The sequence below is a fragment of the Carex rostrata genome, chromosome 29 (assembly GCF_964058835.1).
Source record: "Carex rostrata chromosome 29, lpCarRost1.2, whole genome shotgun sequence".
Lineage (NCBI taxonomy): Eukaryota > Viridiplantae > Streptophyta > Magnoliopsida > Poales > Cyperaceae > Carex > Carex rostrata.
In genome coordinates this window covers 2221113-2240336 of record NC_135946.1, presented here as the reverse complement: position 1 = coordinate 2240336, position 19224 = coordinate 2221113, and the positions used below count along the sequence as shown (strand labels likewise).

Genomic DNA, 19224 nt, shown 5'->3' with positions numbered 1-19224 from the left:
CAATCGAAATGTGATGGGAAAAACGAGAAAATAAATATTGGAAACTCCAAGAGAGTTGTTAAAATATCAGAATCTCTTCCTCCACTTGAATTCGGCCGAATACAGAAAGGTCCTTCCCTTCCACAAGTACAGGCCAACGACAGCACCGGCCTAATTAATCCACACAGACAGACAAAGAAGAACTTTCATCCGACAAAAGACATTGGGTTGTGTTTCACGAAAACCAGGAAGAACGGGGTCTACAGTTAGGTGATCAAGAAGGCTCATGGCACAGGTTAGTGGCCTTGATTGCTATCTTGCCAGGAGAATGTTCGGGGGAATTTATAATTTCCAATCTAGTAATCAGCCTTTCTGTAGCTCTGGCCAGTATGGGAGTTGAAGAATCAAGATACAAAAATTGAGTTTCTTTTATCTTTTGCTAGAAAGCTCAATAAGTCTAAACAGGCTTAATCCGAAAGGGCACTAGAATACGTTGATATAATAGAATATAGTCATGAATCATGATCGCAACTAATTTCAACTTCTAACTAAAATCACACATGACTTTATTGATGCACACAATGACACCAGTACATAAGTAGTACAAATTTGTAAATGCACACAATGACACCAGTACATAAGTTACACACACAATGCTGAAAAAAAAAAAAACAGAAACAACAACTGCAAATACAAGTAATTTTAAGCACAACTCCAAGATGATTTCCCTTCGTCTCAACAACTTCTAAGGGTGGTATTCTTCATTATTAGTATCAATGATCCCCGCATGGTATAACAGAGCCCATAAATGCGTGATGAACTCAGAGCCATTACTAAGCTGCTCAATATGTGCCTTGATAGATCCTGATGGAGCGATGTACAGGATCAACTCTGACCAGAAATCAGCCATCAACTTCCATCTCTGAGCATCATCAAGTACTTTCTCGGTTAAGTCACGTGCCAGCCTCGAGCCCCGATGAATAATTTTCTGATCACCATCTTTAGAGCTCATCAACTTGCTGAACTTTTCATCCATACTGCGCACCCCTCCAAAAAACTTATGAGTCTCACCAAATATTTCATTAAACATATATTTCACTGAATTGCTGGTTAATGGTAACAGATCAGGATGAAAGGCTACCAAGTAAGCACAGTAATTGGATAAGGCAGTTGCAACCTTGATATCTTTGTTGCCTCCGACATTTACCAGAGGAATTGCACATAAGCATGTTGCTACGTGCCACACCATTATAGTATGAACTGGTGTTTCAAGATTGAGTGTCCATTTTAGTTCTTCATAAACAATCGCCCCGTTCCTTTGAAGAGCTGCCTTACCATTTGTACAGTCACCACGGCTCTGTACTAGAGTGTCAAAAATTGCTTCCTTCACATCTGGGCTGAGTTTAACTGATTCACCCTTTTTCAAACCTGGGGGAGGTGCATTTATTTTTGACCCTCCACAGGTTGAAATATGATAATACGACCGACCGGAAATGTATAGGTAGTTCTTGCCGCAATTTTCCAACAACGAGTATTGTCCGAGGTTATTCTTTATAGAGAGAAAGTATCTTGGCTTGCAGAAAAGTGCTAAAACCTGGTAACAAGTTGAAATATTTATGAATTTATGATCATATATTAATAAATCATGTAAAAATTAAATTCATGTAACTAAATATTTTGTTAAATCGGTAGGCTAACAGCACATAAGGACATACAGAGAGATATATATTTACCTTGTAACCAAATAGCCAAGGTTGTGCTTCATGTGAATTAGCATCTGAAGAAGCCTGCTGATTTGTAACAAGTGAAGAGTTCCTTGTGACGTTTCGACAAATCATTGTAACCTTTGCCCAGTCGCAAAATACATATGTGAACACTTCAAAAAGCTCCATCAATATTATTATGATTAAGAGCGTATATGTTAAAGGTACATCAATCACTTGATTTTTAAAGTAAAGGTAAGAATTATTGTCAGTGTTCATTTTGTACCCATTAAACACTGCAATTGCAAACCAAAGAGTTACACCAAGCATTCCGACAAGTAAAACTAAATTCCATACTGGAAAGCCAAATGCAAATCCAACAGGATACCTTGTGAAAGTTAAGTCACGTAGAAAACCGAGCTCAGTTTTTATTACCCGAAAGACTCGGTCTTTATCCTTCGCAGAGAGAAGCCCATTAAATATAAGTTGCTTTGTTTTTGGTTGTTGGGCCTCTGCTGCAGGATACCTGAACTTTCGTCTTCTCAAAAGTTTAAACAAAGCAAATGAGAGGCAAACATCTTTCATCCCCCCATTTTTATCAACAGAGGGGTGTAAGAGACCCTTTTTGCAACCCCAAACCCTTCCCACGGTAACAATGCCATCATCTTTAAGATCAACCTCTTGGGAGTAGTATGGTGCTTTGATCTGGGATTCAATTTTCTCTTCACCCATCACAAGGTACTTGTACCCTTTCATGCTTGTAGGGTCTGTTGCATCACTCGGGTGGGTCAGTTTGTGCTCGTTCTTCATATATTCAGCAACTAGGTTAATGTTTTCAAGACCATATGCCCTATCCGCAAACACGTAACTCACAATTCGGATCAAGAACTTAGCAAGAACTAAAAACAAAAGAACCAAAAGTTGGTGACGAAAATCATTACCCTCCCTGTATATGAATAATATTACTATTGCGAAGATACTGTTGTATAGAGAGCCACACTCGCGTGACCTCCTATCAGCAGCTCTCTCGAGAAGTGAATAGGATGAAATGGTGAAGACATTATCATATGCAATGATAAGTATTACAACCCAAATCAAGTAGAGATCATTTATTTTGTCTTGCAATAATGCAACAAAGCCCAAGGCTTGCATGATCATACTATAGACTGGGTTGTTGGCCAGCTCGGGGATCTTCTTTAGGAAAAAGTTGTTATTCCACAGCCTGAACCGTGTAACAACAACTAAAAAGGTCACAAACAGCAGGACCGCCGATACACCAGTGTAGACATCCATTAGTACCATATTTAATAAGGTTTTATCGATCGGCTCAGAAACCGGTGGCTGCACCGGTGCAGAACTGGAATCCATCTATGCTCTCTTTATTAGTGTCTGTGTATGTGTTGTGAATTGAGGTTAGAGATTTGTGTTCTCTCTTATGGTGTGGATAATTCTCAGGGAAGCTTTATCTAGTTAAGGGTAACATAAATGTGTTTGTGCTGAGGATTTGTTTGAATGAAATATCATTGTGTGCCCTGTATAAATAATGGTTGCCTTATAAGTAATTAACTAAGTCGATGGACTAATTGGACATTTATGTTCCATTTTAGTTCCGGCTCATATTATAAAAGGACATGTTCAAATTTTACAACAACGGCTTAATTATTAAGAATTATATATTTACTATTTCGAAAATAAGCCTGTGATTTATCAAATACAACATATATCGATCTGCATAATTTTAAAAGACGACAAATTTATCAAACTTTCTTAGTCGTGTCCTAGCTTTATTATTCATTTTGCCTATGGAATAATAGAGTTGATTAAATATATCGAAAAAATAATAATTGTATAATCTAGTAGAAAATAATTTCTTGACAAACAAATGACAGCATGTTAATCTATAATAATATATCAAAAAGCTAAAAAATTTGTTGGTCTCATAATTTAATTAGTGAGTAATTTCCCTGTAGTATTAACAAGAGATAAAATATCTCTTCGTAATTCATATCTTAACACTCTTAACAATCAAATTTCAATGATTAACTCTAAATTAGTCACGGTTAAAAATTAGTCACTAGTACAGAATAACTCTAAATTAGTATTTTTTTTTCATTATATAAACCGGTATGGATACGGGTAAAGGTTATTTCGTACCTGTTGGGTAATGGATAATTATATAAAATAAATTATATCATACGAAGAATATTGTGCTAAATATTTTACTTTTTTATTTGAATGTTTTATTATTTTGTTAAGGAATTGAATTTGTTAGAAGTGATATTTGTGATTTTGAATTTTTTGCTTAATAAAAAACTAGAAACTAGAAATTTTGTCACGTTATGCATGACTACAAGATAGTCACGTTATGCAGTGGCGAAACTAGAAATTTTGTCAGGGGTAGAGAAACATATATAGTTGCAACAAAAAAATTTAGATAACAAATTTCAACACATATACTTGTAGTCATGTACCCGTATCCGATACGTATCTTATTGCCGTATTAATACTCGTATTGTGTTAAAAATTATTAGTTTCCCTTCTATTTAAAAACATTTATAGAGAAATGACCTCGTCCAACAAGCTGGAGCGCCTAAAAATGGACAAACTTAATTGTATATAGTAGTTCTTCCTATCATGTGCATCAAATATCTCAACTGAAGGGAGCACTTAGTTCATCTTTTCATTGTTTTTGTTATCAGCGACTGACAAGTGAATTTAATAGATAAAAATGTCTTCAACATCCAAGGCCTATGCCACAGCAAATTCTTTACGCATAAGTTACTCTTTTCGGTACTAAAAAGGGGAATCGAATCTCCTGCACCTCTGGGGGCAGAAAATTCTTGCCTCTAGAGTCACAGCCGATGGGTCTGAGATGGACCCCAGATCAAATATTTAAATTTTAAAAGTGAACCCAGCTTCACCCAGCGGTGACTCAAGGGACAGAAATTTCCTGCCCCTAGCAATATTTTTTACATGATATGAAACGTACGTCTTTTGTGTCACTTTTTTCACTGGTCCCTAATTAACTAATAGTTATACAGGCAGTAGTAATTCTAACTATCTAATTTACTTATTTGGATCTGAAATTTGAAACTCCATATCTTTCTATTAATTATGTTCCATACATCATTTTTTTAATATTTTTAGTAAAAGTATATCTCTTCCCGCTCAAATATGTATGAATAATAGGGCTGCTAATGATTAAGGTTCGGCTCAAACTTGATTCGGTTCAATGAGAGAAGCAAAATGATTCGGCCCTTAACTCGATTTAATTTTAAAAGAAAAAACTCGATCGTTTCGGCTCATGTATTGGCTCGATTCGGCTCAGCTTGCGAGCTAGTGAGCCGGCTCACGAGCCCACTCATTATTGAATCTGAGATAGCAAGGCGTCGCAAGCTGACTCATTATATTGAATCTGCGATAGCAGGGCGGCGATGTGTCGAAGTTGTAACTTAATTAGTGTAAAGTATTATTGCAGGACACGTTTTCCTCTGTTATTCTTATCCCTAAAATTATTATTGCACGAGTAACTTAATTAGTGTAAAGTATCTGAAAGGCTCTGATTGGCTTTACTGTATACTATGTTCATGTCAGTCATGACACTTTCATGAAAAATTTTATTGTAATAAAAAAAAAAGTTAATATGTGGCATGGTATAATTGGTCCAACATTTTTTATTTTCCTTGGTTTACAAAAAATAACATGATAACAAATAATAATAACTTATTGGTATTAGGGATGTAAAAGGTGGGATACGGATCGGTTAGTGGTCTTACCGTATCCGTATCCATTATAATTTTTTGGATACGGATACGGATAGTCTCGGATACGAATACAGATTAGATATTAAATGTTACAGATACGGATCAGATATTGGACGAATACGGATATTTTCCATAATTAGCTTGTTAGTTACAAAACATCTATTATATTATTAAAATATTAGTCACTAATTATGTCATAGTGTTATATTGTTCATCAAAATATATATCTACAAGCAATTTAATAAATTATTCATGTAATATGCAATTTAATAAATCAATTTAAGAATATATATCACATTTGTTGTGGTTTAAAGTGTAAACGGTCGGATACGGATAGTAAAATGCCTTACCGTATCTGTTATAATTTTTCGTATACGGCTATGGATACAAATACAAATCGAATAATTTAAGTATTTTTTCGGATTTGAATTAGGACCAAATTGGATACTATCCGATCCGTTTACACCCCTACTTGGTATAGCTTAAAAAATGATAACATGATAACAAATGATAAAAAAAAAAATAACATGAAAGGCTCTGATTGGTTTACAAAATTCCTTGGTGTAGCTTCATTAAAAAAAATAATAACAGAGAATGGGACAGTGAACCAAGGAATTTTTATTTTTATTTTTTTGAACCAGGAACTCAATACAAACATAACATGATAACAAATAAAAGCGAAAAAACAGAAAATAACATAGGGGTACGTGACATTCAACCAGAGCCTCTGAAAAAAATATCCCAAATGGAGACTAAACACCAATTCTTTAAAAAAAAACAATGAATGAACAAAACAAATAGAGAAGCACCATGCATAGAATCTGAACCATTAGTGCGGAAGAGTTACCCGGAAATGTTCAATCTTCTAGAAGCTGAGTAAATTAAAGACAAATTCACTGGCTTAAAAATAAACTGCTATGTTTTTATATGTAGCGGGTTATAAATGCAGTTAATATGACCCGCATCAAGAATACTTCGCAACATAATCTATAAGTGGAACTGAGATAAGGGGCTCATGGGTCGAATTCGTATCCTCTGAGATATCTCAAACTTTGCGTGACATTATGGAAAATCTCAACTGTTTAAATACGTTATACACGAATCTCAAAGCACACATAATACTGACCCCTACATCACCCCCGAATAGGCACCGGACACGTCGGTCACGCAAAAGTTGAGATATCTCAGAGGATTCGCACCCTCATGGGTCTCTCCTAAATGGTTGAGTTCTCCTGAACATCGAGTTAGGTCGCGAACTCGCGATGGGCTGAGAGAAGCTGATTTGACAAAATTTAGTTAATAGTTTAAAAATATGGACTGGCTCATGAGTCGGTTCACGAGCTCACGAGCCGAATCGAGTTGAGTCAAGTGTTCACATGAGTCGAGCCGAGTTAAGCTTTTTCTTTCAAAATTGAACTGAGTCGAGTTTGGACTTTTTTTTAATTTTGAGTTCGATTCGTTATGAAATATTGAGTCACTCAACTCATTGATTCGCGAGCCGGCTCGACTCATTAGCGAGCCGCTCAACTCATTGCTAATTCGTGCATCAGTGATATACATATTGTTAAAAATACGACATGATTGAACCCGTGATTAACTAATGGTAGAAATGGTCTAAACAGACTGTATGGCATGATTTATAGTAGGATGATTTTTTTTATTTGTTAAATAAATCAATGATTTAGCATTTGGGGAATTGACCTGTTACAGTCGTTGACGAGCAACTTGATATTATATATATATATAGATAGATATTTCAGTTGACGAGCGTGCGGACAAGTCAGCGATCAAATATTCTTATTTTTAGATAAGACTAACTTATTATAGTTGTCGTTTAGTAATTTGTTGGAAGGATAGACTCGAATTCCACGTATTTAATATTAAAAAGTTTGAGATTCTTCGCGGCGCGCGTGTGTGTATATATATATATATATATATATATATGAAGAGGGTTTCAACAGCTAATGTTTTTCCTAACTCATGCTTTATATTTTATATTTTAGTTTTTAAAGTTTAATCTATCGATCCGAAATATTCAGCATGATATTTATATTAAAATATATTTGGAGATCAAATTTTATAAATTTTAAAATAGTTTTCCTATTTTTTTAGAAAAATACAAAATCACTGTTTTTGAACAGTTCGAAAACTGTGATTTTGTACCTATCTTAAAAAACTGTAAAAAATTTTCAAAAATTATAAAATTTCATCTCTAGATAGGCCTGTATAAAAAACTCGCGACTCGTGAGCCACTCGAACTCAGCTCGGTAACGAACTCGCTAACAACACATTCATTTAAAATTCGAGTTAGTTTGACTCGAGTTGAGTAACTCGTGAGTTAAATGAGTTGATTTCGAGTTGGACTCAACTCGCTCATTACAACTCGTGACTCGTTTGATTAATGATTTCCTTCGTAATTTTTGAAACATTTTATTTTCCCGACTAGATGTGACTAACCCAAGTTGACCCAATTCATTTCATTTGATCATTTTGTTGTGGATTATTTATAAATTTAATATTTACTTCTCATATTATTACATAACAACAATCATCAGTTCAAATATTCAACATTTCAACACCTTAAATGAGTTGACTCACGAGTCACAAGCCAACTCGAGTTACTCGTGAGTTGAATTCGAGTCAGCGAGCCAGCTCGGCTCAATATTCTCAACTCGAGTCAACTCGACTCACTATCTTCCGAGTTGAATTCGAGTTGTCCATAACTCGAGCTAACTCGGCAGATGCCCTATCTCTAGACATATTTTAGTATTTATGTTATATTGAGCAGTTTGAATTAATAATTTGGAGTTTGAAAATTAAAATATTAAATATGATGTATGATGAGGTATGAATGATATGAGGTATTGCCGTATTGGAATCTCACTCTCCATATATATATATGAGTAGAACTAGGGTGTTCTTAAGTTCACCAAGTCCTTTGGTGAACTCAAGTCTAAAACTCATCGAATCGACTTTAAACGACGAATCCGAACCGTTGAAACCCGTCTACTTTACGAGTGATGTGTCTACATGTAAAAAAAAAATTTTGAAATTAATTTTGCATAGAGTTAAGTGTTCAAAATACATTCAAAAAATGAATGCAATATTAAAATTAATTTATTAACTTTCTAATTTTGACCGCTTGACTTTAAATTAAATTAATTTGAATGTTTAAAAGTTTCACATGTAGACGCATCACTCGTAAGGTAGGTGGGTTTCAACTGTTCGGATTTGTTATTTGAAACCAATTTGACGGGTTTTAGACTTGAGTTCACCATGGAGCCTTTTCAACTTAAGAAGACCCTAGTTCTACTCTCTCTCTCTCTCTCTCTATATATATATATAGAGAGAGAGAGAGAATGGCAAAGCTAAAAACGTTTTTTCCTGGCCCCAGGAACAAACGACTCGATTTTCTAATTTTCAAAGTCCAAACAGTTAGATGTTTAATCTATATTAAAATGCGCTTGGAGATCAAATTTTATATTTTTTAGAATTTTTTTACTATTTATTAAGATGGTTTGAAAGTCGTTGTTTTTATTAAAATTCTGCACCATTAAAAAACAGCAACTGTCAAACCATCTTAATAAATAAAAAATTCCTAAAAATGTAAAATTTGGTCTCCAAGCACATTTTAATATAGATTAAACATCTAACGGTTTGGACTTTGAAAATTAGAAAACCGAGTCGTTTGTTCCTGGGGCCAGAAAAAAATGTTTTGAGCTTAGCCATTCTCTCTCTCTCTCTCTCTCTCTCTCTATATATATATATATATATATATATATATAGGCTGTGGCTAATTTCTGCCAGTGGTGCTGCCACTGTTTTTTCCATTTTTTGATGTTCAAACGACAAATCTAAACCGTTAGATGTTTAATCTATATTATAATCTACTTGGAGACCAAATTTTACATTTTTTGGAATTTTTTTACTATATATTAAGCTGGTTTGAAAACCACTGATTTCAATGCTGCAGAAATTTACTGAAATCAGCGGTTTTCAAACCAGCTTAATATATAGTAAAAAAATTCCAAAAAATGTAAAATTTGGTCTCCAAGTATATTATAATATAGATTAAAAATCTAACGGTTTGGATTTGTTGTTTGGACATCACACGGCTAAATATAGCCCCGGCAGCACCTCTGCCGAAATGCTGCCAGCAGCAATTTAGACAGACCCTATATATATATATATATATATTGGAATATGCTAGCATGCTATGCATAGCATAGAGGGTCTCCGTGCAATGGCTCAATATTCGACTTTTCAAAATCCTAACGGTCAATCCGAACCATTCATCTTGTTCTCTATATTAATATGTGTTTGGAGACCAAATTTTACATTTTTTGGAATTTTTTACTATTTTTTTAGATTTATTGAAAATCGCTATTTTTTTATGGTCCAGATTTGCTGAAAATAGTGATTTTCAATAAATCTAAAAAAATAGTAAAAAAATTCAAAAAAATGTAAAATTCGGTCTCCAAACACATATTAATATGGATAACAAGATGAACGGTTCGGATTGACCGTTAGAATTTTGAAAAGTCGAATATTGAGCCGTTGCAAGGAGGCCCTCTATGCTATGCATAGCATGCTAGCATATTCCTATATATATATATATATATTAAAATGCTAATATGCTATGCGTAGCATAGAGGGCCTCCGTGCAACAGCTCAATATTTGAGTTTTCAAAATCTTAACGGTCGATCCGAACCGTTCAAAGATAAAGTGATTTTCTACCTATCTAAAAAAATAGTAAAAAAATTCTAAAAAATGTAAAATTTGGTTTGCAAGGATATGAATATATTCATATGGAGATTATGTTGAACGGTTCGGATTGACCGTTAAAATTTTGAAAACTCAAATATTGAGTTGTTGCACGGAGGCCCTCTATGCTACGCATAGCATATTAGCATTTTCATATATATATATATATATAGAGAGAGAGAGAGAGAGAGATGGGCTATGGTACATTGCAATGCATAGGTATTTTTGTGCATTGGACCATAAATTACCGGATTCAAAGTCCAAATGACCGATCCCAACCGTTCATCTTGTTCTCCATATTAATATGTGCTTGGAGACCAAATTTTATATTTTTTGAAAATTTTTACTATTTATTAAGCCAATTTGAAAATCGTTGATCCAATGGTGTCTTTTGATTTAAAATAAAATCAACAAAAAGAAGAAGAATATAAATTAGAAATAAAAAATAATATAAATTGAAACGTGCGTGTGAATTTATATTTCTCTTATAATGTGTGTGTCTATATCCTGTCACAGTCCTTGACGAGCAACTTGATATATTATATATATATATATTTCAGTTGACGAGCGTGCGGACAAGGCAGCTATCAAATATTCTTATTTTTAGATAAGACTAATTAACTTATTGTAGTTGTCGTTTAGTAATTTATTGGAAGGATAGACTCGAATCCCACGTATTTAATATTAAAAAGTTTGAGATTTTTCGCGGCGTGTGTTGATATATATATATGAAGAGGGTTTCAACCAATGTTATCAGAACCGAACTGGACATCGATCCGGTAAACCTCCGGGTCAATGGTTCACTGGTCGGACCAGTGGTTCAACCGGTTCAACTGCTGGTTTTTTGAAACGAAAGCTACTTGTAACATGAATGCCGACAATAATATGTACTTGTAGAAAGTTAACAAAACTAAGTCAGTTGTTTAAACATTTTCTATTATGTTAGTTTCATGCTGATGCTATTATGCTATTTTGTTGACTATAATTGCTAAATTTCTTTAAGTTCAATTTTTCCTGGTACATTGAATCATGCCTTAACATATTAGCTCTCTCAGATTAAATAAAAAAACCCAAGAAGCATGGTCCAATCCCCACGAGCCTTCCTGTACTTGAGTTTAGAGTCTCCTGTCCTAGATTTGGCCTCTTGACAAAGTCAACTCCGAGGAATGCATTCCTTTCTTTCTCAACTCTAATGACCAAGTTCGGGATTGACGGCTCGGACATGTTTTCCTCATCTTTATTTAGGTGGATGCAAGACATTATCGTAAGAATGCTAGTTTTCCCATTTCCACCTTTGCTGTTTGTTCTTTCCTCGTTGTCGAATCTGATCGATCTTATCTTATTTTTGCGTTTTTAGATGGGAAGAAGACCCCTTGACCCATCTAAGCTTGGTGCACATGACCTGTTGAAGGGATTTGTTAGTGGTTTATGTGAACCACGTTTAAACATTAAAATATCAAATAGAATAGTGGAAATAAAAAACTAGCGACTCTGTTTTGAACCGGATATTTGCGTCGGTTTGATTTAGCGAATTTTTAATTAAACCGGCCGGTTAAACCTCTTTTGACTGGTTCATTAACTGAACGATATTTCTGAAGAACCAAACCGGAGAGCTAACTGGTTCCGGTTTTTTCCGGTTAAACCACCGGTCCGGTCCGGTTCTGATAACATTGGTTTCAACAGCTAATGTTTTTCCTAACTCATGCTTTATATTTTATATTTTAGTTTTTAAAGTTTAATCTATCGATCCGAAATATTCAGCATGATATTTATATTAAAATATATTTGGAGATCAAATTTTATAAATTTTAAAATATTTTTACTATTTTTTTAGAAAAATACAAAAAATCACTGTTTTTGAACAGTTCGAAAACTGTGATTTTGTACCTATCTTAAAAAACTGTAAAAGGTTTCCAAAAATTATAAAATTTCATCTCTAGATAGGGTTGTATAAAAAACTCGCGACTCGTGAGCCACTCAAACTCAGCTCGGTAACGAACTCGCTGACAACGTTTTGATCATCTCTAGATCATGTTGAACTCGGTAACTGAACTCCAAGCACATTTCAATATGGAGATCATGTTGAGCGGTTCTGATCAACGTTTTGAAATTTAAAATCGCAAAATATGAGTGTGAAGTAAAATAGTCGTTTTACTTCGCAACTCACCGTAGCTCAACTCTCTCTCTCTCTCTCTCTCTCTATATATATATATATATATATAGAGTTAGGCTGGGGTGCTATGGATTGCATAGTGGCCTCCCGTGCTACGGCTCAATATTCATGTTTTCAAAATCCAAACGGTCGATCCGAACCGTTCATCTTATTCTCCATATTAATATCTGCTTGGAGACCAAATTTTATAATTTTCTAAATTTTTTTACTATTTATTAAGCCACTTTGAAAATCGCTAATCCAACGGTTTTACTGTTTTGTGCAGCCACCGTTGGATCAACAATTTTGTAAAATACTTAATAAATAGTAAAAAAATTCAGAAAAATGTAAAATTTGGTCTCCAAGCAGATATTAATATGGAGAATAAGATGAACGGTTCGGATCGACCGTTTGGATTTTGAAAACTCAAATATTGAGCCGTAGCATAGAGGCCACTATGCTATCCATAGCACCCCAGCCTAACTCTATATATATATATATATATATATATATATATATGAGGAGGGTTCAAATGCCTCCATTTTTTGTGCCTCCATCATGCCTCCATTTTGAAAAACTTTAATAACTCAAAATTTAAATCTTAAAATTCAAAATAAAACCGTTGGATATAAACTACTACATTTTATCTATGCACGTGTAAAAAATTATGACATTTCAACTTTGTTTTGGTTGTCATCTTAGCTTGTAAAAATGTATACAAATGTGGATAATTTCTAGACGTTGATTTTTCAACTTATTGATTCATATAAAAACAAAATTAAAATGTGATAATTTTTTATGGATAGGGCTGTCAAAAAAGCTCGGGGCTCGTGGATCGCTCGTGACTCGCCTCTAGCTCGCTCGCTAACAGCTCGCTCGATAGTGGACCGAGCTGTTAACGAGCCAGCTCGGCCCAAGCTCGGGCTCAAATAAACAAGCTGAGCTAGAGGCCAGCTCAGACCGGGCCAGCTCGGCTCGGCCCATAAAGGCCCATATAATTTTAGGTTAAGTCTTATTTTCAAACAGCGGTGAATTTGAGTCCTCTTCACTCCCAAGTCCCAGTCTCCACGACTCCTCTTCACTCCCCGACTCCTCCTACCTCTACTCCTCTAGTCCTCTTCACTCTCCTAGGTTAAATCCCGACTCGGCGACTCCCGAGTACTTGACCGGACAACAGACTCACGCCGTCACGCGGTCGCGCCGCCTCGCGCAGTCCCGCTGCCTCGCGACACCTCTTGTAATCCCGCTACCTCACGCAGTCTCTTGCAATCGCGTCGCCTTGCGTAGTCGCGCCGCCTCGCTCCGCCGTGCCGCCTCGTATCTGACCCAAACCCGTAGTCGCGTTGCCTCGCTGTGCTTACTGGTACGTTGTACCAGTATCTGTTTCGTACCAGTCTTTTGGTACCAGTTCGTACCAGTAACTGTTTCGTACCAGTCTTTTGGTACCAGTTCTATTTTATAAAAAAACCTTTGGGTCAGGTGCGAGTTTTCCTCACCTTCTCTTTGTTCCCTTTTTAAATTATATTTATTTAATAGATTATCCTTTTACTGTTTCCTTTGTCAGTTTTGCCTCAATACGGAAGCAGTATGACATTGCAAAAATGTTTAGAGATAAACTAAATGAGGTACTGAAGTTTTACTTGTCGCTACATTTAAAAAATGAGCAATTTGTAAAAATGCTATGCATTGACTAATATTTGTACTTGGGAAGGTGGAAGCATGTATAATCAAGCAACAGCAAGCTAAGAGGGGTTCATCAAAGAGTAAGGCCCAAGATAAAGAACTTCAAATTTTAACTCTACGGTGAGTTAAATTTGACCACTAGCTTCAAATCTACATATTACTATTAGTATTATTATTATTTCGTAATTTGTATTATTATCACTGCTGGTACAGTAGGATGTAGAATTTGGTACTTTGCTGAATTTCACACACCTGTATTATTCTGTTCTCGGTTAGTTGTGACTTGTGAGTAATCATTCTCTTTTCTATTTGCTGATTTTGTGATTGATAAGTAGGATGCGTGTAAATTAATTTCGCATCCTTGCGCGGGTTGTTGCATTTCCCGGCTTAGATGCCTTAACTGTCTCTATAAGATTTTTTTCTTGATTGTTTCTGTTTTTGTCTCTCTAGCTCGTGCTAGGGACTGTTTTTGTCATTTGTCAACATAGATTTATCTTTTTACTTTCTTTTTGCTGAACACAAGTACCGAAAAATATCTGTTCTTTAATTTATATATATAGTACATATTTAATTTATAGCAAATATTAATTACCAAAAATGATTTTTAGCTAGGTGTGATACTGATTCCTACGGCTGTGCTGTTTTCAATTTTTTATTAGAAATTTTTTCACTTTTTATTGCAAATATTATTCTTATTATTTGCATCTATAATTTTCAGCTAGCTTTGACTAATATTTGTGAGCTTTGATTAATAGGCACAAATGTCAAATACATCATCTGATGGTGCTACTGCAGCCGGCAGTAATCCAGTGATACCGGAAAGTGCAAATAGCACAGCTAGTGGACATGCGTCAGGTTCCAACACAGATGAGGTTGGTGGGACTAAAAGGAAAAAAACTTCTGATGTTTGGGAGTATTTCAAGGTAATTGATGGTACTAATAAGGCTGAGTGTCAATACTGCAAGCAACGCTATAAAGTAGCGGAAGGTGGAACAACTTCAACATTGTTGCGTCATGTGAAGAAATGTTCTAGAATTAAGAGATTTAAAGGTAATGATTCTGGTATGCTCCCTTTAGATGATTCTGTGCTTACATCTGTAAATGAGGGGGAGGGGGTGGACACGGGTATCGTGGATTATGGGAAGTATGAACATGCAAAAAGTAGGGAGTTACTTGCTAAGGCCTTAATTTGTCATGAGTTGCCGTTCATGTTTACCGAATACCATCGGATGAACATATTCTTGAAGTATTGCAATCCGTATTATCAAACAGTGAGTAGGAACACTATTAAAAAAGAGTGTCTAAAAGTGTATGAGAATGAGAAAGGCAATGTTAAAAAGGTTTTCCAAATTGTTGATAGGATTTCAATTACTAGTGATTGCTGGACTTCCAATCAAACTATTGGTTATATGTGTTTAACGGCACATTACATAGATAAGTCATGGAAGTTGCAAAAACGGATAATTAGCTTTAACGAGTTGTCACCACCTCACAGTGGTGAAGCAATAGCTGATGCAATTATGGAATCGTTAGGGAAGTGGGGCATTGAGGATAAGGTTGGAACTATAACTTTAGACAATGCCAGTAACAATGATAGGGCAGCAGCCATCTTAAAGTTGAATTTTGATGGTCGAAATAAGTTGCATTTCAAAGGCTTTTTTTTTCATATTAGATGTTGTGCACATATCTTGAATTTGGTTGTTCAAGATGGACTTAGCAAGATTGATAAATGTCTAACCAAAATTAGAGAAGGGGTTAAGTACCTTAAGAAGTCGCCGGGTCGGCTTCTAAAATTTGGGGAACATGCAAAGCGGGTAGGTATAATCACATCTCGGTCTTTGTGCATTGATGTCAAAACAAGGTGGAACTCAACCCACCGAATGCTTAAATCAGCCCTTTATTACAAAAATGCCTTCAATGGCTATGCTGATCGAGATTCTAGTTTTAGTGAGTGGGTTCCCGATGATTTTGAATGGGACAAGGCAGAAAAGGTTTGTAAATTACTTGAGGTTTTTGTCCAAGCCACAAAGATTTATTCGGGCACATCTTACCCCACCTCAAATCTGTTTTTAGCTGAGATGCTTAATGTGAAAAAGGCAATATGTGATGCCTACTTTAATGAGGATGATTTCACACGAGAGATGAGCTTTGCCATGTACACAAAGTTTGAGAAATATTGGGGGGAAGTTAATGTGTTAATGGCAGTGGCTGCCATTCTCGATCCAAGATTGAAGACCCTCTCAATTAAGTTCTGTTATAAGATGTTATACCCTGAAGTTGAGGTTGATTCGCGTGTTAATGATGTGTTGGAAAAGATGCGAGCTATATATGAGATTTATGCGAATGAACATGCGACCTCTACTCCATCAAGTAAATACTTGAACTTTTTAAATGTTAATTTTGCCCTTAATTAAAGTATCACTTTTTTATGTTAATCCTTGAAATTTTATTGATAGGTTCTGGTGCTTCAGCTGCATCAAGTAGTGTTGCCAGTGGTAATGAGGATAGTGATATGTGGCGTTTTGTACAATCCACATGGAATGAAAGTCAATCTAGTTCAGATCTGGAAAACTATCTAAAAGAGGATGTTTTTCAGCATAGGCTTCATACACCCTTCGATATATTGAAATGGTGGCAAGTACATGCAGGGAGATACCCCATTTTAAGTAAACTAGCAAGAGATATTCTTACCATTCCAATCTCAACAGTCGCATCCGAGTCGGCCTTTAGTGCTGGTGGGCGTGTTTTAGATGATTATAGAAGTTCTCTTACGAAGGATACAGTTGAGATGCTAGTTTGTGGGGGTGATTGGATTAGAGCAGGCACAAAGGCCGAAATGCAAACTTTTCAAGTGAGTTCTTCATTCTTTTAATTTAAGTTGTTGTTTTAGCTCGTATTAATATATCTAATGTATAAGATATTGAATTTTTAAATTTCAGCAAGCTGCAAGTGTGGAGGAGAGTTTGGAAATTGAGTTTCCAATGTTGAATCTTAGTATTAATTGATCTCAATCCTTACAATTTACGAGTGAGTTGAATACTTTCAATTATGCTTGTATGAAATTATACAAAAATGTCTCTTGTTCCTATGTTAATTAATTGTTTGTGTATTTTCAGCAAGCTTTAAATGTGCGGGGCTGATACTTGCATGGCTGTTGGTGTTCTTCTTGGCTTGGTTGTTGACTACTTGATTGGTAATTTAATTTTGTGGGATTTTGGCTTGGCTGTTGGCATGTTGCCTTTTTGTTCTATCTTCTAAATTAATTAGTTATGTGAATTTAGTTGTTGGGATTTTGCCTTTTTGTGGGATTTTGGCTTGGCTGTTGCGATTTTGCCTTTTGGCTGTTGGCTGTTGGCATGCCGCATGAATTTAATTGTGTTAATTTATGTTATTTGGTGTGGATTCATATAAATTTATGTTATTTTGTATGAATTTATGCTCCATTTCAATATATTTTTTTTCTGTGAAAATGATGTATCAGTAACAATATTAGTATATTACTTCTGGCCCGATGGTGTATGTTTATATTTTGATAAATTTTTGAAATTTGAATGATAACTGTTTCATATGGACATATTTAACTGCTTGTCCATTTATAAATCATCAGAAATAGCTTCTGTATATCAGCAGAACAGCCCAATAAAGCAGCAGAACAGCCCAATAAAGCAGCAGAACAGCCCAATAAAGCCCAGTGAGCCAGCTCGCCAGCTCGCGAGCTAGCTCGGGCTGGCTTGTCACAAGCTGAGCCAAAGCTTTTGGCTCGGGACCCCTATGTCCAGCTCGCTCGGGCCAGGCTCGGTCCAGAATAAACAAGCTGAGCCAAGGCCCAGCTCGGCCCGAGCCAGCTCGTTTACAGCCCTATTTATGGATACAGAGAGAAAATAACATAGCTCACATCTAACGGTTTTATTTTGATGTTTAAGTTTTAAACTTTGAGTTATTTAAGTTTTTAAAAATGGAGGCATGATGGAGACACAAAAAATAGAGGTATTCGAACACTCTATATATATATATATATAAGCTGCGGTAGTCCTTTCACTGAATTTTATGGCACATCTCAAGTCCAATTCAGTTCATCCGTTTGACAAATGACAAGTCCGATCTTCCCTTCCACCCGACTTTGAGGACTTTTAATTAATTGTTTTATATTGTCAAGAACTTTGAATATTTAATTTATTGATGAAATTTTTGTCCAATTCATGAAAAATATAAATGTATCGTTCTAATTAAATATATTTCATATTTCGTTGAATATTTGTTTTATTAAATTCAGTTTTACGTACCATAGTATTTTTTTTTATTCCACAGTGAATTTTTCATTCCACAGTGAATTTTTCATTACGTACCATAGTATTTTTTTTTATTGCACAGTGCAGATAGGATCCATGCTATGTTCCTTTACTTTTATAAAATGGTTGGGAAAACGTCACTAATAGAGAACAAATGTTTTAAAATAAAATCAAGTTGAACTAAACGTTTAAGTTTAAAACTTGACTTTAACTAGTCAATGTCTCATCTAACAACTACTCAATATATATTTCAATCCGAAATATTTTAATACCATCTCTAAAAAATAATATTTAATTCAATTTTTTTTAAAAAAAAAGAAAAAGAAATTTATCATGCCCGTAGTTTTAAACTGCGATACCAGCAGGTTAGTACTGCAGTTAAAAACTACGAGCAATACATTTAACAAATCTTCTTCTCGTGTGCGGCGGTTGCCATGGAAGCGGAGGAGCAAGAAGAGGCAGAGGAAGGAGCGGTGGGAATGAGGAATTGCGTTTTCTTCTCTAGAGGAGTGCAGAATTTTCCAGAGAAGTCGAAGGGAAAAAAATGTAATAGAAAAACTTTCAATTAATAAAACTTGGGAGGGAAGGGAATTCTTGGGAGTCTGGTGTTCTTTTGTTCTATATTATATTTTTACCACATGGTATCAGAGCGGGAATTGTTTGGAGGTATTGATCTCTGATGGTCATACCAAAGGTGATCTAGATACCCCGTTCATTCCTATTTCTCTGGTATTCCGCTGCTAGACAAGGTGTTCACCTTCCTCCATTACCTAATCGGATTAGGATTAGGCTAATCCTAATCCATTATTCAGACATGTGTTGTCAAATTTTCTTTTATTTTCCTTTTTTTTTTAACCCTTAGTTTGTGTCTTTTTTACCCTCTGAATCT

At 35.2% G+C, this 19224-nt stretch overlaps 1 protein-coding gene across 1 annotated transcript; it reads right to left on the bottom strand.

Annotated features, from left to right (window-relative positions):
- Positions 1-622: 622 nt before the first annotated feature.
- LOC144546139 (uncharacterized) lies at positions 623-3050 on the bottom strand. The gene is made up of 2 exons (XM_078294666.1): positions 1713-3050; positions 623-1573 (listed from the first exon to the last, which is right to left on the bottom strand). Exons 1-2 carry the CDS (start codon positions 3048-3050, stop codon positions 725-727), a joined length of 2187 nt encoding a protein of 728 aa, XP_078150792.1. The 3' UTR covers positions 623-724.
- Positions 3051-19224: the final 16174 nt, after the last annotated feature.

Bases quoted from the DNA above. Each gene is read 5' to 3' on its own strand.
- LOC144546139 (XM_078294666.1), bottom strand. From the start codon at position 3,050: ATGGATTCCAGTTCTGCACCGGTGCAGCCACCGGTTTCTGAGCCGATC. The intron at 1,574-1,712 runs GTAAATATATAT...ACTTGTTACCAG, and splicing joins CTTGGCTATTTGGTTACAAG to GTTTTAGCACTTTTCTGCAA.